Source organism: Rhineura floridana, chromosome 2 (assembly GCF_030035675.1).
Source record: "Rhineura floridana isolate rRhiFlo1 chromosome 2, rRhiFlo1.hap2, whole genome shotgun sequence".
Classification (NCBI taxonomy): Eukaryota; Metazoa; Chordata; class Lepidosauria; order Squamata; family Rhineuridae; genus Rhineura; species Rhineura floridana.
The window spans coordinates 113,531,671-113,554,698 of NC_084481.1; the positions used below are offsets into that span (position 1 = coordinate 113,531,671).

General features: G+C 40.8%; 1 protein-coding gene and 1 non-coding gene across 5 annotated transcripts in view; both read right to left on the reverse strand.

Moving 5' to 3' along the window:
• NAP1L4 (nucleosome assembly protein 1 like 4) overlaps nt 1–23,028 on the reverse strand; it is a 69,112-nt gene that overhangs the window by 35,631 nt on the left and 10,453 nt on the right. For 2 of the 4 annotated variants that reach the window (XM_061610173.1, XM_061610176.1), the window contains exons 2-7: nt 19,965–19,998; nt 13,201–13,262; nt 10,005–10,104; nt 9,702–9,843; nt 8,182–8,268; nt 389–520 (exon numbers count right to left, since the gene is read on the reverse strand). In XM_061610173.1, coding sequence (XP_061466157.1) covers nt 389–520; nt 8,182–8,268; nt 9,702–9,843; nt 10,005–10,104; nt 13,201–13,262; nt 19,965–19,978 — 537 coding nt within the window. In that variant the 5' untranslated portion in view covers nt 19,979–19,998. Of the gene's footprint in view, nt 1–388; nt 521–8,181; nt 8,269–9,701; nt 9,844–10,004; nt 10,107–13,200; nt 13,263–13,368; nt 13,562–19,964; nt 19,999–23,028 lie in introns of those variants that run through there. The other 2 variants (XM_061610174.1, XM_061610175.1) reach the window with 2 other exon arrangements.
• On the reverse strand, nt 7,780–7,905 carry LOC133378653 (small nucleolar RNA SNORA54). The gene has a single exon (XR_009761086.1). It is a non-coding gene; the product is annotated as a small nucleolar RNA SNORA54 (small nucleolar RNA).

Consider the following 23,028-nt stretch of genomic DNA (forward strand, 5'->3'; position numbering starts at 1 on the left):
ATGGTTTGTTTCCTCCAAACCATGAGCAGTAAGCCAGGAACAAAACTTGGAGAGAAACAACCATGAGCCCAGGTTTGGATGATACAACAAGCCAAGGCTTGCGGTTTGTTGCTCCCGGTGCAGTCAGAAACAGAAAATGAGTGAAGTGGGGACTTTTGAGGAGCATGCATGAGCACGCTCTTGTTTGTATTAAAGCACAGTTAACTATGATTTAACATGGTAAGTGAACCAGGCCAACATATGATCATTAATACCCATTTCCAGGTAAGGTCTGTAGTACACAGATCCCTCTCCTGTACTCATTTCTAGTCATCACTTTAATATTCAAACTGAGATGGCATGGCATTGTACACACACTAATTAACAATAGCCTTTTAATATGCATTACCTGTACTAATTCACTCAGCATATCTACATTTCTAAATATTGTGAACCAAAAATCTGGGATTCCTTTGGGATTTGTCTCTTCAGCAGCTCCTGCTTCTTTTTCTTCTATTACTACTTTATTTTTCAGGTCTCCCTAATAACAGAAAAGAGATGAACTTTCATTACTTTTAAAGATTTAGGCCAGAAACTTTTCACTAAATAGATTCAAAATTGCTTGTAAAATGCAAATACCTTGTTTCCGATGTGTTCTTCTAATGTTCTTAATGATGAAATGTTATCACTCCATTATCAAATGTAATTAATTCAATCTAATAACAAACTTGGGTGTTGTGTACCTATCAGTTTGGGAATGAGTTCAGGTCACCCCAAAATAAGGTAATAGTTTGTACATAATCAAGAGACTTACGCAGAAGCATAAACAAAGGGTAAATTAGTTTCTAATTTAAAAACACAACAAAACATAAACATAGTTTAACAAAACCTGTAGTTAGTCGGCTTTCGGAAACTACAAAAACTTTCACTTCCTGTGCTATACGGGGAGGTTTCCAAAAAGACGAAAGGAAAAGGGGCACATTTTTTACTTTTTTCCTCTCCAGAATGTCCCTCACCCACAATACAATAACAATGCACTGAGATTTCCAAACCTGAAACCTTTCATGCTTTATTGCCAAAAGAAGGAAGTTTCCAGAGGCATGGCATGTACATGCACTAGTCAACAATAGGAAAAGGTTTCAAAAGGGTTAAGAGAAAAATGGAGTCCCTTTTTCCCCTCTTAACCCCACCCTGGCAAGACATAAACAACACCACAGGGGTGCAGTTTCAGGCTGGCTGGAGCCCTGAAAAGAACTTCTGTTATGGACTAGAAATGCATTGCAAGATTTTCTTGTGGTCCCATATGTACTACATCCTGTAATACACCTGTACATAGTGCACCAGACTAAGAACTGCTGGGCCAGTTCACACTTTTTATGTCACTATATACCACCAGCTAGAATTCATGTGAAGCAGAAACTAAAAGGAGGAATAGGTTGGAAGACAGGAGGAAAGATTATTAGCATTTAAAATAGTTTATCCTAATGACAATAGGTACAAAGTCAAATGTGTAATTGCTGCTTGGCTGAGCAAAATAGAAACAACTTTCCAAGAGAGTACCAAAGTTGCTTCTGCCCTTTTCTTTGCCTAGCTACCTTGTCACTTTTCACCACTGCCCATCCTATCCTTTAAAAAGATGGAATAGGTAACCAGAAAAGCCTCACATTTCTGATTTACCACTGCTTTCTACCCAGGGCATACCACCTCCTCTTCAGCTATGCTATCCCAGCAGCACAAATAATTCTGTGCTGTTTTTATGATAGAATAGCACCATCCCACAGCAGCAGGGAAGACTACACAAACAGCAGCTGCAGGAAAAGAAAAATGAAAGGGCATGGAAGGATAGCAGCCACTCTTAGACTACTATAAAGAGCCTTGCAAGTGATCAATAGTACAAACACTTGGAAAAGGGCTAAATTACAGTATTGTGAAAAGATTTTGGCACACCAAATAAAATTTTTCAGTTAGCAGGTTAACCTACTTATTACAGAATGGAACACTGACACTAAACAGTAATGAATTCAGAGCGTGAAAACAGATTTTGAAACAGGATTTACTGATCAGCTGAATCAGAACACAAACTTCAGGTTACCGAGAACATTAATTTAAATTTAATGTTTAGAATATAATTTAGAATGTTACCTATTGCAATCCATCTGCCCCCTTCCCTTTTTAAAAATAGTAAAACACATACACACACAGACCTGGTCAAGCACAAAACTGTCTTGGGCACCTTGGTGGATGACTTTTGTCAGGAGCAGGACAGGGAAGTGAGTCACTGGTCCTTCTCCTTGACCTCTCTGTGGCTTTTTACACCACTGACATCCTTCTTTCTGGAAAGACTCTGAGGTGGGGGTTATGGGCACCATTTTATTGTGGTTCAACTCCATGGTCACTTCCTGAGAATAGCAATGAGGTCTATCACTTAAAGCCAAGAGAATTATTATGTGGTGTTCCTCGGGGATCCATCTTGTTTCCCATGCTATTTAACATCTACTTGAACATCTAAAAGGGCAGCGTCAAGGCCTCAGCTGACAAAGCATCAAGGCGAGTTAAGTAGCAGAGCAAGTTCGGCAGCAGGGCGAGGAGGCCAAGGCCCCCAACTCTGCCCGTCTGTTCCCTGACCTCAACTAAACCACAGTTTCCAACCCATTAACTTAATAAACCTTAAACAAAACTATGCAGGTAAGAAGCCAGCAGAGGTGTGGGGGCTTTCCAGTGTTTTGCACTGCCTGCAGCATGTACAACTATCTGCCTGTTGGACAGAAGTCGTGGGTGTGCTCTCGGTGCAATGAGCTCTTGGCTCTCCGGGAACGACTTCATTTCCTTGAGGCCAGGGTGGCTGACCTGGAAAAGCTGACAGAGGCAGAGAGGTGTGTGGAGGAGGCCTTCAGGGACATTATAGCTGTGTCCCACTCCAACGATGATAGCTCTCCTGCTATCATGGAGAACGATGGTCTTGGGGAAGGAGAGCATCCAGCTGAGGAAGAGGGAAACGATCCCTTAGAAGGGACCCATTCCTTGGGAGATGAGCAGCTATCCTCTTATGCCGAGGATATATCTCCAGGGGGTGGAGGGATCCTTGTAGTGGGCGATTCGATCATTAGAAACATAGACAGTGGGGTGTGTGATGGGCGTGTAGACTGCAAGGTGATTTGCCTGCCTGGTGCGAAGGTTGCGGATATCACCCGTCATTTAGATAGTTTGGTAGACAGTGCTGGGGAGGAGTCAGTGATCGTGGTGCACGTTGGCACCAATGACATGGGGAAATGCAGCCATGAGATCCTGGAAGCAAAATTTAGGTTGCTAGGTAGGATGCTGAAAGCCAGGACCTCCAAGGTGGCTTTCTCTGAAATGCTACCAGTTCCATGCACAGGACCAGCCAGACAGGCACAGCTTTGCAGTCTCAATGCGTGGATGAGACAATGGTGTCAGGAGGAGGGGTTTGGATTTGTTAGGCACTGGGGAACATTTTGTGACAAGCCAGGCCTGTACAAAAGGGATGAGCTCCACTTGAACCAGAATGGAACCAGACTGCTGGCACTTAAAATTAAAAAGGTGGCAGAGCAGCTTTTAAACTGACTGAGGGGAGAAACCCGACAGGAGCTGAGAAAGGTCCGGTTCGGAATAAACCTCCCCCCTGGGATAAAGACCAAAGAAATGATGAAATTTTAAAAGGGGTAGGCCTAGAAGTAGGCATTGTGAGAGCAGGGGCACAGGATATAAATTCAGAAGGGCAAAATTACCACAGGCCAAACCACAAGCGCCAAAGACACTTGAAGAGAGACACTGCTTACAAGTGCCTGTACACTAATGCTAGGAGCCTCCAAACCAAGATGGGAGAACTGGAGTGCTTGGTCTTAGAGGAGAGCATTGATATAGTGAGCATAACGGAGACCTGGTGGGATGGAGAAAACCAGTGGGATACGGTTATCCCTGGATATAAACTATTTCGCAAGGACAGGGAAAGACGGTGGCGGAGTCGCTCTATACATGAAAGAAGGCACTGAATCCAGCAAGCTCGAAACCCCAAAAGAGGCAGACTCCTCCACAGAATCGTTGTGGGTGGTGATACCATGCCCCAGGAGGGATTTACTACTGGGAACGATCTATCATCCCCCTGATCAAAATGCTCAGGGAGACCTTGAGATGAGATATGAAATTGAGGAAGCATCCAAACTAGGAAATGTGGTAGTAATGGGTGACTACCCAGACATAGACTGGCATATGTGTTCCAGTCATGACAAAGAAGCAAAATTTCTAGATATTCTAAACTACTATGCCCTAGACCAGTTGGTCATGGAACTGACCAGAGGGACAGCAACCCTGGACTTAATCCTCAGTGGGGACCGGGACCAGGTGCGAGATGTAAGTGTTGTCAAACAGATTGGGAGCAGTGACCATAGTGCTATTAAATTAAACATACATGTAACTGGCCAATTGCCAAGAAAATCCAACACGGTCACATTTGACTTCAAAAGAGGAAACTTCACAAAAATGAGGGGATTGGTAAAAAGAAAGCTGAAAAACAAAGTCTAGAGGGTCACATCACTTGAAAATGCTTGGAAGTTGTTTAAAAACACTATATTAGAAGCTCAACTGGAGTGCATACCGCAGATCAGAAAAGGTACCACCAGGGCCAAGAAGATGCCAGCATGGTTAACGAGCAAAGTCAAGGAAGCTCTTAGAGGCAAAAAGTCTTCCTTCAGAAAATGGAAGTCTTGTCCGAATGAAGAAAATAAAAAGGAACACAAACTCTGGCAAAAGAAATGCAAGAAGACAATAAGGGATGCCAAAAAAGAATTTGAGGAGCACATTGCTAAGAACATAAAAACCAACAACAAAAAATTCTATAAATACATTCAAAGCAGGAGACCATCTAGGGAGGCGATTGGACCCTTGGATGATAAAGGAGTCAAAGGTGTACTAAAGAATGCTAAGGAGACTGCAGAGAAGCTATATGAATTTTTTGCATCTGTCTTCACAGTGGAAGATATAGCACAGATCCCTGAACCTGAACTAACATTTGCAGGAAGGGATACTGAAGAACTAAGACAAATAGTGGTAACAAGAGAGGAAGTTCTAGGCTTAATAGACAAAATAAAAACTGACAAATCACCGGGCCCAGATGGCATCCACCCGAGAGTTCTCAAAGAACTCAAAGGTGAAATTGCTGATCTGCTAACTAAAATATGTAACTTGTCCCTCTAGTGGCAAATGTAATGCCACTTCAAAAAGGGATCCAGGGGGAATCCCAGAAATTACAGACCAGTTAGCTTAACTTCTGTCCCTGGAAAACTGGTAGAAAGTATAATTAAAGCTAGATTAACTAAGCACATAGAAGAACAAGCCTTGCTGAAGCAGAGTCAGCATGGCTTCTGCAAGGGAAAGTCCTGTCTCAGTAACCTATTAGAATTCTTTGAGAGTGTCAACAAGCATACAGATAGAGGTGATCCAGTGGACATAGTGTACTTAGACTTTCAAAAAGCGTTTGACAAGGTACCTCACCAAAGGCTTCTGAGGAAGCTTAGCAGTCATGGAATAAGAGGAGAGGTCCTCTTGTGGATAAGGAATTGGTTAAGAAGCAGAAAGCAGAGAGTAGGAATAAACGGACAGTTCTCCCAATGGAGGGCTGTAGAAAGTGGAGTCCCTCAAGGATCGGTATTGGGACCTGTACTTTTTAACTTGTTCATTAATGACCTAGAATTAGGAGTGAGCAGTGAAGTGGCCAAGTTTGCTGACGACACTAAATTATTCAAGGTTGTTAAAACAAAAAGGGATTGCGAAGAGCTCCAAAAAGACCTCTCCAAACTGAGTGAATGGGCGGGAAAATGGCAAATGCAATTCGATATAAACAAGTGTAAAATTATGCATATTGGAGCAAAAAATCTGAATTTCACATATACGCTCATGGGGTCTGAACTGGCGGTGACCGACCAGGAGACCTCGGGGTTGTAGTGGACAGAACGATGAAAATGTCAATCCAGTGTGCAGCAGCTGTGAAAGGCAAATTCCATGCTAGGGATAATTAGGAAACATATTGAAAATAAAAGCCGATATCATAATGCCGTTGTATAAATCTATGGTGCAGCCGCATTTGGAATACTGTGTACAGTTCTGGTTGCCTCATCTCAAAAAGGATATTATAGAGTTGGAAAAGGTTCAGAAGAGGGCAACCAGAATGATCAAGGGGATGGAGCGACTCCCTTAGGAGGAAAGGTTGCAGCATTTGGGGCTTTTTAGTTTAGAGAAAAGGTGGGTCAGAGGAGACATGATAGAAGTGTATAAAATTATGCATGGCACTGAGAAAGTGGATAGAGGAAAGTTTTTCTCCCTCTCTCATAATACTAGAACTCGTGGACATTCAAAGAAGCTGAATGTTGGAAGATTCAGGACAGACAAAAGGAAGTACTTCTTTACTCAGCGCATAGTTAAATGATGGAATTTGCTCCCACAAGACGCAGTAATGGCCATCAGCTTGGATGGCTTTAAAAGAAGATTAGACAAATTCATGGAGGACAGGGCTATCAAGGGCTACTAGCCATGATGTCTGTGCTCTGCCACCCTAGTCAGAGGCAGTATGCTTCTGAAAACCAGTTGCCGGAAGCCTGAGGAGGGGAGAGTGTTCTTGCACTCAGGTCCTGCTTGCGGGCTTCCCCCAGGCACCTGGTTGGCCACTGTGAGAACAGGATGCTGGACTAGATGGGCCACTGGCCTGATCCAGCAGGCTCTTCTTATGTTCTTATGTACTGTGAGATCAGGAGATTTGGAGTAAGGTGTCATCAATATGCAGATAACACCCAACTGTCTCTCTGTACCATCTGAATCAAGTGCTAGATCAGTGCCTGGAGACAATGGCAGGCTGGATGTGGGCCAAGAAACTGAAACTGAATCCAGACAAGATGGAGGTATTATGTGTTCCAAGTCCAAAATGTGGGGAGGCAGCCTGCCTTGGACAGTATTGTACTCCCATGGAAGGAGCCGGTGTCTAGCCTGGGGCTACTCCTGAATCCATCATTGTCACTGGAAGTTCAAGTAGCTTCTTCAGCTAGGATTGACTATTTCCAGCTCCAAGCTGGTTTGTCAGCTATGGCCCCTTTTGAACGAAGATGACTTGGCTACCATATACCCTATGCTCTGACAACCTCCAGATTAGACTATTGCAATGCATTCTACATGGACCCGCCTTTAAACAGTTCAGAAGCTGCAACTGGTGCAAAATGCAACAGTCAAACAGTTGGTAAGGACAGCTAAAAGAATGCATATAACACCTGTTTGGAAGCAGCTACACTGGGTGCCTATTAGTTCCAAGCCTAATTCAAGGTCCCCACATTAGTGTTTAAAGCCCTAAATGACTTGACCCCTAAGTATCTGAAAAAACAACTCCCTTCCTATTAGACCAGCCCAGAGATAAGCGCAGTGAAGGAGTCCCTCCTAGAGATTCCACTTCTTTCAAGAGGTCCTAGTGGCAGTAGCTTGTGATAGGGCCTTCTTGGTGATGGCTCCAAGAATGCAGAACTCCCTCCACACACAGGTGCATCTGGTACCATATCTTTATAGCTTCTGTTGGTTGCTATAGATGCCCCTCTTTGCCTTGGCCATTGAAAATTGAAGCAAACTGAAAAATTGGTTCTGGTGTCCTCCCCATTATTTGTTGTAGGGAATTACTGTTTTGGGGTTATGGGTGGAGTTCAGGCATTTTATCGTTTTAATTGTATTGCATTTTATATGCTGTAAGCACCCTGGGACCTTCTGATAAAGAGCAGGTAAGAAACACAAAAAACAAATCAATCAATAATATAGTATCCCCAACAGAGATAACAGACATGCAAAAATTGCCAGCTTTTTCTCATCTTGGGTGTTACTGTAGCACTGGAATGGAACCCATTAACAGAAGAGGCTGTCAACAGGTTACGAACAGTGCAAATGACTTTACTATATTAGACCAAAGCATTTTCCTGCCCAGTTTCATTAGGCACAGCTCTGGAACATGTGCAGTAATTTTCTGAAGCTTTAGAAAGGGAAAACTGCTGAACATCCTGGTAACACAAGCTTACGATGTGCTCTGCCAGGTATTATTTTAATCAGATCACTTCATTAGGTTTTCTGGAGAGTTTACAAGAAATATTAATGATCACATTTTAAAATTATTTTAGTAATTCTGCTCAGAAGCTTTCAAATTACCTAGTTAATTCTACTTACAGCAAGTTTCTCCTCTTCTTCATTTTCACTGTGCCATTCTGCTTCTGCTTCTGTAGGTTCAGCACTACCAGTGATAAAATCCCTTCTCTGTTTAAGTTGTATAAAAATTGTAGACACATTAGAACTTGTTATGGTTATCCAACTGCTACAGAAAATGGATCAACAATAGTGGTTCCCACTGTGTACTCAACTGAGTTATGGGACCGTGTGAACTACTTTCTCAGAAGTATTACTTTTACAAACCTAACAACCCCAAACTAATTTATCTTAAATCAAACAAATAATATTTGAGAGAGAATTGGGCTGTTGGGCATATTGCTGTTGCTTTTTTAACAATGATAATATTTTGTTATTTAAATTTTTGTAAACTGTATTGTTCTTTTCTGATGTGTATTTTGTAGCTGTGTTTATTTTTTGTGAGCCACCTTGAGGGCCTTTTTGGCCAAAAGGCGGCATGGAAATCAACCATATTAAAAATTCTAACCAAGGTACAAGACAAAAACTCTTTGAACACTGTAAATTAAAAGGGCAATTAGAGAAAGCAGTTATTTCAGCTTAAGAAAACCTGAACATGTTTTAATCCTTTTTCCGTTCTCCCTGAAAGAGAATAAAAGAATGCAGACTACAGCTGTGTACTTACTGACAGTTCAAACATTAAACTTAGATCAGCAGAATAATGAATTACTATACCATGGGTAGGGAACCTTTTTTGGTTTGGTGGATCAGATCTTTAACTCCCACCACACGCACGGGCTAACTCTGACAGGTAGGTGGAACTACACACCTGTACATCATCTGAAGTTACAATATGTCAGGTGATTAATGTATGGATGATCCTGCCCATTTGTCAAAGGTGACACATGGGGGGTGGATGAAGCACCACTCCGCTGGATTGAACTCCCCACTCATCTGCTGATGAATGGAGACGTCAATCCTGCTCTCTGCAGGCGTCTGAGCAGGATTTAACCCTCTGCTCATCACCTGATGAGCGGGAGGTTAAATCCTGCTGCTTTGGCTGTGTGTACCAGTTCCCTGTTCCCCCCCATCAGCTGATGTCACTTGCCCATCAGAGTGACACCAGCCAATTGACAGAGAGATGTGTTTTGGGGGAAATGGCCTTGTGGACAAAAATGGGTATGTGGACCACAGTTCCCCATCCCTGTAATATACTTTTAAATGAATACCAGTATTCTAAATGCCAAGATAATCAAATACAGAATTAAGGCCTAATAGGAAAAGCCCAATGTAGTTACCACTGTAACAGCTACCCTATTTTAGAGCAATCATTCTGCCTGTTCTCATCTCCCTTTTGTCAATGCATGTGAAATACACATATTAGTACAATAGTCAGACTTTATGTAAGTTCTCACAATATAGGTGATAAGAGATAGCCATCATACTGTACAGAAGAACAACCCTTTAATTTTAGCCCCCTCACAATGAAGAGTCACTACGACAAGAAAACCAGACATATTTCCACTAATATTAGTTAAGATTACAAAAGAATTTACGTGCCTTACCTTATCAAAGAGAGGCTGGTAAAGGGCTGCGTATTTTCGCTCTAAATCATGAACTTCTTCATAAAATTTTGCTTCTATATGGGCACATTTCACCTGAAGCTGTTTCAAGGCATCGATTCTTCTTTTTACTGCTTTTGGTAAGCTAGAAACAAAATTAAGAATTTATGAAGCAGCAGCTAGTTTCTTCCACCTAGTGAAATTCTCATTACTTTCCAAGTATCTGCAGAGTTCATGTACTTAACCATGGCATGTACTTAACCCTTTAAATTTTTACTTGTGACAAGTGGTGTTTCTCATACTTACGTTTCAATGTAGCTGGAAGGAGTGTGAGGTGCATTATCAAGTCGCTCCTGTAAAGCTGCCAAGACCTGTGGATTTTGCATTACCTGGTCTGCTAACTTTTCTGTAAGACAAGCAATAGAGTTTAAACAATTCTCACAATAACAGAATTGTATACTTCTATTAAGCATTTTTGGGCAGCGTTTCCTGGTAATATTCAAACCAGGGAAGTGTTAGCTATAACTCCTGCTGTATTGTGCTCCCCAAGCAACAACATAAGATCTAACTGGCAAGACAGACATTCAAATGATGAGAACTGTGGATTATGAAAATAGGATGGCATAAAGAAACACTTAAACATTCAGAGGTATGACATCCATGGTCAAAAGCTATCCATTCATCCAAGTTCCCTTATTGTGTGAAGCAACTTAAAATAAACTTAAAATAAAATAAACTTACATTTATTTTGAATTTTAAGTCATTCATTCATTTATTTATTTATTAATTATGTGATTTGTTAGTTGCCCATCTGGCTGGTAGACCAGCCACTCTGGGTGACGTACACGTTAAAACAGTATATAAAACAGTTAAAAGTTTAAACAACAGTAAAACTAGCCCGTTCCAAAAGCCTGCCTAAAAAACAAGGTCTTCAGGGTCCGGCAGAAGCTCATTATAGACGGGGCATGGCGTAGATCAGTTGGGAGAGAGTTCCACAGGGTGGGGGCCACAATTGAGAAGGCCCTCTCTCGAGTCCTCACCAGTCTAGCTGTTTTGACCGGTGGGATCCAGAGAAGGTCTTCTGAGGCTGATCTTGTTGAGCGGCATCCCTGTCGATGCTGGAGGCGCTCCTTCAGGTAAGCTGGGCCACAACTGTATAGGGTTTTAAAGGTTAAAACCAACACCTTGAATTGGGCTCGGTACACAACCGGTAACCAATGCAACTCCTTCAACACAGGAGTGATGTGATCTCTACAGCGGCCGCCTGTAATCAGACGCGCCACTGCATTGTACCAGCTGTAACTTCCAGACCGTTTTCAAGGGTAACCCCACATAGAGCGCATTACAGTAGTCTAGGCGAGTGGTGATCAGGGCATGTACCACCGGTACATGTCATTCTGTCCCTGAGGACCCAGGGTATGGAACACAGTATGTAATCAAAACAGATTTCTTACTCTGAGGCCAGTGTTAAAGAACCATCCCTATTCATAACTAGCACCAAGTATTTGCCCAAATATCAAGGTCTTAACTTAGGAGGTGTTAACTTGACAGCAGTGGTTACCAAATTTTCCCCCGTGGAATACTTGAAAATTTCTGAGGGTCTTGACAGACCACTTAATGATTTGTCTGCCTGTTGTAGCAATGTAATGCACTGTGCTAGATGCTGTATTGTTTTTAATTGTGTTTTATTGCCTTTTATTTCTTATACTATATTTGTGGTTCTGATGGGACATTAACAAATTCTATCCCTGTATATAATAGCGTCAAGCAGGGATGTATTTTGGCCCCTGCACTTTTTAATATTTATTTAAGTGACCTTAGTGTATGCTGTCATTCTCCCACTTTTCATCCCCCAAAGGTGGCTGACCAAAAGTGTCCTCTGCTCCTTTATGCAGATAACACAGCCCTTCTTGCCCTGTCTCCAATAGGCCTTAAAAGATTATTCCGCGCCTTCATGACCTACTGCTCTCTAAATTCATTACTCATAAACTTTGACAAAACTAAAATTTTGGCTTTTTCCCGCTGTCGTGCAACTTCTGAATGGACAATTAATGGGGAAAAAATTGCCCAGGTTAGACAATTCAGGTACTTGGGGGTCTTGTTCCACTCCTCCCTATACTAGGGTGGACAGTACATTCCCGCCGTTTCTCAGGTTTTTAAATCAAAGATTTTTCCTCAACTTTTGTATGGTGCCCCCCCATGGGCCCCAAGTTTTAATCCTAAAATCGAATCAATCCTGTCAACTAATTTTTGGAGTCCCTCGTTGTGTTCCGGCCGCAGCCCTCAGGCTGGAGGCTGGTTTACCTTCCCTTGAATTCCATGCTTGGGTATTAACTTTTAGATATTGGGTCAAACTAGCCTATATGAACCTTCCCCCCCGGCTACTTACATTTTCTTTGGCGTCATTCCTTCTCAAGTTCGTGGTCCAAAGCCCTCCTTGCTAAACTGGCTTTATTAGGCTTCTCAGTGGATTATTTATCCTCATTGGATCCTGAGACAGCCAGATGGACCATAGAGACTCTATTAAAGGACACTTACCTTCAAAGCTCCTTGACAAATGCGACTAAAACTTGTTCTCCCTTATACTCCAATTTAATTTTCCCCTTCCCCAATTCAGCCCCCTATCTGGAATACCCAACTACACCTAAATTCCTCCATGCCTTCTCCAGGGCATGGTTTAACTGTATTTTTTCCTCACTCATAGTGGGTCGATCTCAGGGTACCCCCTTTGATCTCCGTTTTTGTCCCTGTAATACCATAGACATTGAGTCCTTGTCTCATGTCCTTTTTGTTTGCCCTTATTATCGCATGGCATGTTCCAGATACTTAAATCCTATTTTAATAAAGCTTCCTGGCAGGTCCAGGATAGTTTTATTGCAATATCTTCTGGACGGCAAGGACAAATCAATAACCTTATCCGTCGCAAAGCTTATTTTTACTGCCCAACGGATTTGAAGGAAGATCCCCCCTCCCTCCTAGTCAACCAGGCTATTGTAAAAAAAATTTTTTTATTCTTGGTTTTCTATTATGAGTAAAGTCAACTGTATATTGTATTTCGGGTCTTTGACCACAAATAAACTTGATTGATTGACTGTATTTTATTGTATTACAAGTTGCATTCCAAAGAATGAATGAAATAGTGGTCCATGGACCAACAGTTTAGAGCCCATGCTTTAGAGAAAACATGCAAACCTCTAAGGTCATTCTGATATAAGCCCTCAATGTATATGGAATGCACAAGGAAATTCTTGGCATACTTTTAACTTAGCATCTCCAATCCTGCTCCTCCACCAGCCCCTTTCACTAACCCTTTCTCCTCCCCTCCACACTGCTATAGGAAACAGAACTTTTACTTTATCAGAAAGGGGTGCAGGAAGGAGATGAAAAACCAGGATAGGAAGCAAAGCAGCATTCCTCACTACCTCAGAGCCATGGCAACCCTAACTGCACTTTCATTCTGCATTTTTACATACTTTTGAAACACAATATTTTAATCAGTTACCTTTTTTGTCACCTGTACCTTTAGCAGCTTCCACAGAATCTGAGGCAGCATCTTCTGTTTTACTGCAAAAACATATATTTAAGAGACATTTGCACAATACAACTGTGTTCAAGTAAGCTTTTGTAAAAGAGTTGGATGCAGACTTATGCTCACTGGAATTCTACTCACACTGGGGGGTAGAGAGAGAGAAGAGGCACTTTTGATTATTCCTCCTTTCCTCTGCTGACCCCTGTTTCAGAGGGTTGCCTTCTGTTGATGATGGGGCAAGTCTGGATCCAACCCAATATAAATAGCTATTTTAAAAGTTAATGAAGATGTTTGACTACTATTTGAGATATTTCTTGTTAGCAGTCTTGCCACTCAAATGAACCTGTACAGTAAGCATTTAAAATTGTATCAGATTTTCAATCTTAAATTCCTTTTGTCAACACTGTGCACAGGAGAAAGGCTAAAGGTGCCATTAGTTCCATTACACCATATTCATTGAGGGAGGGAAAACATTACCACAATATATTGATTTTCAAACTGCTTGCCAAAAGAATTTCACTGGTCAGTAGGGATGTGCTAGAATTCCACCCAATTTGAAATTGGTACCAAATTTTCCATTAATTTGCTTATTCTCAATTGTTGAGAATTGGATTTTAATGTAACAAATTTCCACAGTAATTTTTGAAAATGGACTTTAAAAAACCCGCCTCTAAAACATCAATTGTAAGAATGATAATTTATTGATATTTCCTTTTAAAATATTAATTTTTCCTTTAAGATATCAGTATGCTTTCCAAGCAGAAGAAAAACACAGATTGGTAAAAGCAGCGGCTAGCAGATATAGAACCAACTCAAATTGATGCCAGCCTGTTAGGTCAACGGAATGCTTTTGAACTGGCACTGGCCAACAGATCCCATCCCTACTGGTCAGGGATCAGTATTTCTAAATTCCCAACTTAAAAAGGTAATAGAAAAATATTAAAAGGTTTCCAATTAAGCACACAAACAGCAAGCACAAGAGCATTCTACAAGTCAATTGGTATTTGGTGTAATCTTCAAGTGGAGGACAAACAGACTAGCCAAATGAAGTGTAAAAATACTGAACTCCCTAGGATTACTTCATATTCACAGTCAATTTCCCAATACAATGATATCTACTTTGAATGATTCAGCGTACAGGTGGATAAGTATGGGTGACATAAGTGACAGACAAATCAGGAGATTACAGCATGCCAGGGCAGGAAAAATGAAGCCTGCCTAAAACACAGTGAGTACTGCCTGCCACTCCAGTGCTGGGCTGCATTCCATTCCATAGCTTGGATAAAGACACCACCCCCTACATTTCTAATTAAGACTAGAGGTAAACACATCTTAAAGCACAAGGAATTACTTATTTAACTGGAGTGGCACTCTCTCATATTTTCAGCTAGATTTGGAATACACTTGCCAAGATAGGCCACTACTGTTGCAGGGCATAGTATCCTCTCTTTTAACTTGTGAGCAGCTTACTCAATCTGTCAGTTTACAAAAGTAATGGACTGCCTTCAAGTCGATCCCGACTTATGGCTACCCTATGAATAGGGTTTTCATGGTAAGTGATATTCAGAGGGGTTTTACTATTGCTTCCCTCTGAGGCTAAGGCCTGCTCAGCTTGCCACAGCTGCACAAGCCAGCCCCTTCCTTGCCCGCAACTGCCAGCTGGGGGGCAACTGGGCTCCTTGGGACTATGCAGCTTGCCCACGGCTGCACAGGTGGCAGGGCACGTAACCCCTGAGCCACTCACTGTGGGGGTGATCTTTAGCGGGCCCTTGACACCCAGGAGACACGAGCAGGGATTTGAACTCCTAGCCTCTGGACTCCCAGCCAGGCTCTCCTCCCCACTGTGCTATACCAGCTGTTTACAAAAGTAAAAGAAAATGTTATGACGGAAGTTGCTTTGCAAAAATTCAGTTTCTCTTCTTTTGGAGGCTTAGAACTCAAACCACTGTTTATTCATTTTAATAACAAGTTTTGAAAAACTTTAGTAGCCTTCTACCCAAGATAATGAAGTTTGTCAAGATCATAGTTTAACCTAACAACTTTAAATACAGATACAGGAAGACCTCAACAGAAATATCTGCACAAACAAGCTCTAAAGACCCTTCCAATATGGGAAAGAAATTGCACCTTCCATAGCACAAACTAGAACAAAATGTGAAGAGACACTGTAATAAATTTGTATTAAAATACAACTTCTTACATTCTTCATTTTCATAGTAACGGTTCATCTAAACTGCATGAATTAGACTGCATGATTAGACAACAGGAATATGAAAAACTGCAACTTACGTTAAAAAATCTTTTTAAAAAAATATTTAAAAGGCTATAAAACTATGCAGAATTCAAAGGATGGCTTCTCAAAAATTTATAGTAAGCTTCCCATGGGAAAGTAAGAACAAAAAAATGATTTAGCAAGAAGAACTCACAAGTTCTAGGTATGAAGCAAAGAACACCGGCTGGAAAGCCAATACTATGTTTTAAGAGCCTTAAGGAATAAGTTAACATTGCTTCTTGACAAAACATCATCCAGTAGCAGGAATGGGGCTACACAGACATACCCATTTTACACAGATTAAAAACAGAATCAGAGTCATATTCAATTACATTTTTTCAAAAGTTTTTAATGTTATTTTTTATTTGTATTGTTTTGTAGTTTGTTGCCCTGCGCTCCTTTGGCAGGAAAAAAATTGAAACAACTACAACTTCCTGACCGAATTGAGGGGGCACTTCTTAAAAGGAAAAAAATCTGTGTAGAACAACAATAGCATTTATTACTCACCCTGAACCCTAAGGTCCCAGGGTGGATATGTTTTATGAATTACAGTGCAAGAGTTTCTTAAGTAAACTAGAGATACATCATGCATATGATAAGAGGAAGAGATATTTTAGATTTAGGTAATTTTGTTTTGTTGTATGTATTTACCCTCTGTTTCCCCCCCACACACACTTACTTTTATTTCCTACTTGCTGTGTACTTTAACACAGTGGGTTTTTTTCCATGGACCACTGCTGAGGGTCTTGGTGGACCACTTAATGATTTTCTGTCTGTTGTAGCAATTGTAATGTGCTGTGCTAGATGCTATGGGATTTTTAATTGTATTTTAATTGTGTCTTTAATTTACATTGTAATAAATAACAATTAAAATCAATATGAATATTTAATGGAATGGGTGCATATGGAACAGAAATGAGAGGAATTTCCTGAGGGATTTCTGTGTAGGTGGGATTGTGTAGGTTGGAAAAGGCAAGTCATCTGTGTAAGGAGTGAGAAACGGTTGAAAAGACTTTTATTCAAAGCACTCCTCAGTAAGGTTGCCAGGTCCATGTGAGACTGATCCTGTATCTTTAGGAGAAGAGAAGGTCAGCCAAGTGCAGGTGTTCTTGCAGCTCTGTAATGGGAAAAACCTCAAGGCGGAATTCTCCCTCCCCTCTCCACAACTTTTAAAGATACAGAAGACCTCTTGGAGGCTGGGCCTGGCAACCAAGAGGTCTTCTGTATCTTTAAAAGTTGTGCAGGGGGAAGGGAGAATTCCACCTTGTGGTTTGTCCCATTACAGAGTTGCAAGAAAACCTGCACTTGCCTGACTTTCTCTTCTCCTAAAGATACAGGATCAGTCTCAGGCCAAGAACCTGGCAACCCTACTCCTCAGATGTGATCTCAGTTATCTACAAAAATCCCTTAAAACCTTTCAGTATTTCCCCCCTCCTTCACCCTTCCCCACAAACATAATTGATGTTTCATCTCTTTCCCCTCCCCAAACCTCATAATGCAGCCAATCCCATGCATATTTACTCAGAAGAAAGCCCCACCAAGATCACTATTAGATATGCATAGGACTGCAGCCTTAGAAGCTTGATCCTATGCACTTTTACTTAAAAGGAAACCTGTGTTCTATGGTGCTTACTCACAAGTAAACATCATGGTTCACAGCTATTAAATCTCTTGGTTTTACCCCTCCTTACCTGTTGTCTCTCAATGCAAACAATACCAGGTGCCATGGCAGATTAAAAAGGGGTATAAAATGAGGGGGGGGACAGGAAGTGTGGTGGGCTTAAGAGGGGAACAACAGTAGTTGCATTAGGAAATGCAGTGCTGTTTGTCAAGCGCTTGCTTGTCTAACTGACTTATAACTGCCAGACCCTTGGCGTGCATGCACAAATACTGGAAGAGAGAAAGGGTGGGCAGGGCCATCAGAAGGGACATCAATTGTAAGGAGGGAGAGACAAGACTACCTGCCTTCTACAGATAATGCAGATAGGACGGGAGGGCTGGGTAAAAGATGTTGCTACCACTCCCCCTCCTCATCCTCATGGAGACTTTTCACATCCTGTAATCCACCCCTCCAAAATGAAGTAGGTTTAGAAGGAAGAGAGTGAAGACAAGGGGAATGTGGATTGCTCTGCTGGCTGCAGGGGAGGGCGGCTGCAGGGGAGGGCGGCTGCAAATGAGTTCCACTTCTCAACAACAGGCAATGCAAACAAAGCATTAGAATGACAGAGCAGCTGCTCCTCCTGCCCTTCTTCACAGACATGCTGCAGACCACCAGCATGAAGCTTTCAGACCACTGATGGTACATGGACCACAGTTTGGGAACCCCTGCTTTAACAAATATAAGCACTGAGAGCTTGTTGTAGGCTTTGCTGTTTAATGTTTGAGTGTAAGTTACCCAATGTAATGCAACAGGGGTGTGCATGGAATGCTGCATTTCTACACAAAGACTGTAGCCCTAATACACTTGAATGTGGATTGGCAAGAGTCATGAAGAAAATGCATCTCCATCTCCATAGGGAAAACTAACCACTATATTTGACACATGTATATGTTTATTTGTTTAACAGTTTGATATACTGCCCTTTGTAACATGGTTTGAAATAACTGATAAGCTTTACAAACATAAAATACACACAAGCAACCAGTAGATAAAAGTGCACTTAAAATATTTAAGATAGCAAAAGTGTTTTGTGATGCCTGGATAAAAGTTTTTGCTTGGAGCCTAAAAGACTGCAAAAGTGGTGCCAGGCATTTCTTCCGGGGGGGGGGGACTCCTTAACTGTGCCACCACTACTGAAAAAAACCTGTCCTGTAACAAACCTCACCCCTGATAGAGCTGGTATTTGGGGAAGGGCTTGCAATTTTAACATGCAAGTAGGTGATGTGGTAGGAGGCATTTCTTCAAATACTTGGGTCTTAAAGCTGTTCAGGGCTCTAAAGGTAAATAGCAGTGACATTATTTTAAGACTGATGAGATAGACCTGAGGAAGTAATGCCAGTAAAAAAACTGGCCACTGCATTCTGTACTAACTAAAGCTTCCAAACTGTTTTCAGAGGTAGCTTTACACACAACACATTGCATTAATCCAGATGGAATGTTAACAGAGCATGGTAACTATGGCTAGACTCTATGGCTAGGATTGCTCACAGCTGGTACACCAGCCAAAGCTAGAGAAAGGCACTTTGTGCTACACAGCCTGAACCTCTAAAGACAAAGCTGGATCCAGAAATACCACCAGACTATAACCCTGTTCCCTTCAGGGAGAGTGTAACTACATCTAACACTGGGTCAACACCAATTCCCTGAACTATCTATCTGCAGGACTTCTGTTTTGTCAGGATTAAGCTTCAGTTTATCGGCCCTCGTCCAGCCCATTTCTGAAGCTAGGCATCAGTTCAGCACTCCCACAGCATCATCTGACTCAAACAACAAAGTACAACTGTTTGTCATCAACATACCAGTGACACTTCACTACAAGTCACTGGATGACCTCTCCAAACAACTTCACATAGATTTTAAAGAGCATAGGGGACAAGGTGAAAACTTGCAGGATCCTACAGCACAAGCAGCAAGGGACTGAATATAAATCCCATAGCACAACCTCTGGAAATGATCCTACAACAGGAAAACCACTGCAGCACTATGCCACCAACTCTCATAGCCAATCCAGAACCATGGTTGAAGAGGTCAAGGAGAATCAACCAGGTTGCATCCCCACCACTCTCTCCTGATAGAGGTCATCATCAGGGCACCCAAGGCTGCTTTTGTGCTGAAGTCAGGCCTCAAGCCAGTTAGGAATGGGTCTACATAATCCATCTCCTCCAAAAGGAATCTGCAGTTAAGGTGCCACCCACTTGAGCGCTTTGCAGAAGAAAGTGGTATCTGCACTTAAGTGATGTTTATTCTAGTCACAAGCCCAAGAAGAACTTTCAGGAGTGGTTGTACCACAACCTCCTTCAAAGCAGCCAGGACCACACCTTCTCTAAACAAAGCATTAAATTACCTCCTGAACCCACCCAGGTAGTCGTCCTCTGCTAGATTTAACTAGCCCTGATGGGTGAAGGTCAAGTCAAAAGAATGTTGGTTGAATCCCTCCAATCATTTTGTCATCATCAGGACACAACTTTTTGGTTATATGTACTATAAGTCAAGCCCAAAGTATGAGAGAATGCCACTCTAGTATGCACTATAATTAAACATGTACATATGTTCCCTTTTAATGAACATATTCTAGAAGGAATGATAAACTTTCATCCAAAGCAAGAACAGAATTGGGGGAGAGGGGAATATAATCAAAATCTTATACTGCTGTAAAAAGAAATACTACAGAAATATTTAATCTGAGATCTAACAACTAAAATATTATATGATGCCTGAATACAATGTAACTAAGATTTAATTGTGAATAAACAGCAACTTCTTTCACACACATAATTTTCAGAAGATGGGCTATTCAGAACATACCTGTTATCTGCCATCTGCAAGATCTTTTATCCACCTGTAAGACAGTACATATACAGAATTTAAAAAGTAAACTGATACAAGATTCTAAAGTATCATTCTTGCATAGTATGTCTCCTACCAATAGCCACCTACACCATAAATCATTTCTGAATTATTTATTTATTTATTTAAAATATTTCTATCATATAAATGTTAAAGAGCATGGGAGACAAAACTGGAACTTTGCAGTACCCCACAGGCCAGCGGCCAGTGGGTCGAGCAGTAGTCTCCCAGCACCACTTTCTGGGTCCTGTCCGTCAGGTAGGACCAGAGCTACCGTAAAACAGTGCCTCCCAATCCCATCCCAGCTAAAGGATACCATGGTCGATCGTATTGAAGGCCGCTGAGAGGTCCAGCAGCACCAACAGGGATGCACTCCCTCTGTCTGATGCATGGCGTAGGTCACCAAGCAGGGCGACCAAGGCAGTCTCTGTCCCATGACCAGGCCTGAAGCCTGATTTAAAAGGGTCTAGATAATCTGATTCATCCAGGAAAACTTGGAGCTGAGCAGCCACTACCCTTTCAATCACCTTGTCCAGAAAGAGGAGATTAGAGACTGGGCGGAAGTTGTTAAGATCCACTTACAAGTGGCTTAACAATCTTCTTTGACAGATGCTGTGTTTTGGAATATTGGAATATCATTGCCTTTTGGAAGCTGAACTATTTTTTATCATCATCCTCAACCTACCCTTCACCCTGAAGTCACAGGGTGAGCTACAACAATTTAAAAAAGTACATTTTTGTCTCTTATTTTTCACTCAAAACCCATTACATGTGCTTATGATCGACAGTTCATACTGTTTCAGAAAAACTAGTTGGCATCACAGTTCTATCTGATAAATTTACAAAAATGTAGCATTATTATATGTATGATTAAATATGCTCACTTTTTAATTGTAATATCACTATACTTATACTATACATACTTCAAACATACTTTTTACAACCCTACTCTACCCTAGCATTTTACACCAGCATCCAAACCTTTAAATAGCATGTTGTGTTTTCAGACTTGAAAGTATTTCAAAGAAAAAGTACTTCAAAAGAAAAGGACATTTTTATTTTTCCTGAGCATTCCTGGGTTAGCAATTCACCCATGTTTTATTAGTCACTGAAATCTTAGTTGTTTTAAAACTATATAATATTTTATGTATTGTTTATATTATGTTTTGTTGTCCGCTGCTTTGAATTTTATGTTGTCTATAAGTATGGTGAAAAAAGAATACACATGTCTAACAAGTGTTGAGCACATGAATTAATGCACTGTGCATGATGGGTAATTATCTGGCTTTCCCTTGAAAGGTGCATATACCAAAAGCATAACAGACCATGTATAGTGATATAACACCAAAAGTAGATCCTAGCATGGATAAGTTATATGGTTCTCCCCCTTAAGTTCAGAAATATCCAAACAACCACAGTGACAACAAAAATCCCTACATTCTAGTTCACACATTTCATTTTGTAGTATTTGAGAGGTAAAACTTATTTTCCCACCCACATTATTTTTGAAAGAACTATTTGATCATAATGTTTTTCCAGAGAATAATTGCAAAAATTTTATATAGGTCTGCATATCTAACTATTTAAGCTCTTGCAGATAAGAGTACAAACATCCTGGCAATGTCTAAAATTAAAAAAATCTGCCTTGAATAAATATCTTCAAATTTGAAACAGGCGATCAAGACTGATTAAGCCCAGAAGTATATAATTTATTTTTACCAGTAGGTGAGACATGACTTTACTAGACTGCCAATTCATACTTACTCAGAAATTAGTCTCTGTGGCTTGTCCACATGATTGCAGTCAAGTGATTTGGAGATATCATAAAACCATATTTTGGCTTTACAAGGATGAGCTAACTTAAACCAAAAAGGAAAGAAACCCAACTTGAACAAACCCAGAAGAATTCAGTTGGGCTAGATGATATATCTATTCAAACATTACATATAATATTATTCTGTTTGAAATAGCTATCAATCATAATTAAAAACTTCCATATATATCACTACAATTCCTTGTACTAGGTATTTGTAACAAATGTAAGTTTAATATGGCTAGCATTCATAAAACCATGTATAAAACAATCATATAACAATAAAAAGTCATTGTGCTGAGCATATCCCAAACGTGTGTCAACCTGTACAGGTCTTCTTCAGTGGGGACTGGAAATTTTTATCAGTTAAATTCTGTTGTGCTCCTTTAGCATTCCTAGATCCTGTAAACAATAAGTGCAATCTACACCTTTTCTATACAGATGTATATCTTGTGCAGTCAATTGAGACTGAACAATAAATATTAAGGGTTAGGGTAAATTATAAAAGAATATCGCTAGAATGTATCACAATCGAATTAAAACTGTCTGTTTGGATGCTTAATCCTGTGTCAGTCACCCACACAACAATCAACAATGCATGTATAATACATTGTTAACTATGATTGTTTTGTACATTTGTTTATGAATGCTAGCCATTTTATGTATATTAAACTTATATTTGTTAGATATACCTAGCACAAGGACTTGTACTGATATATATGGAAGTTTTTAATTATGACTGATACCCATTTCAAACAGAATAATATTATATTTAATATTTGAATGGACAGATCATCAAAAAATTGGGGACTATCACCACTTGCAACAATATTCTCTTTTTACACAAAGATACATAAACAGAGCACCCTTTCCCAAGGGAAGGACCTGTATGCAGAGCAATTGGTTGGGTGCCACTGCTGGATAACCCCACACCTGAGAAACAGAAGGTTCCAGTTCTGCTCTATGCAGACCATATGGCCCTTATTTCATTAACTCAAATGGGTACCAGAAAATTACTTACCAAATTTGGAATTTACTATCAGCAGGACAGACTATCTATTAGTTACAGTAAGACTAAAGTGGTGGCGTTCTAAAGGCACAAACAACATAAATGGGATCTGAATGGACATAGTAATGAATAGTGTCATTCATTTAAATATTTAGGGCTTCATTTCTCTGACAAAACCTTATGGCATTCCTATTTTGAGG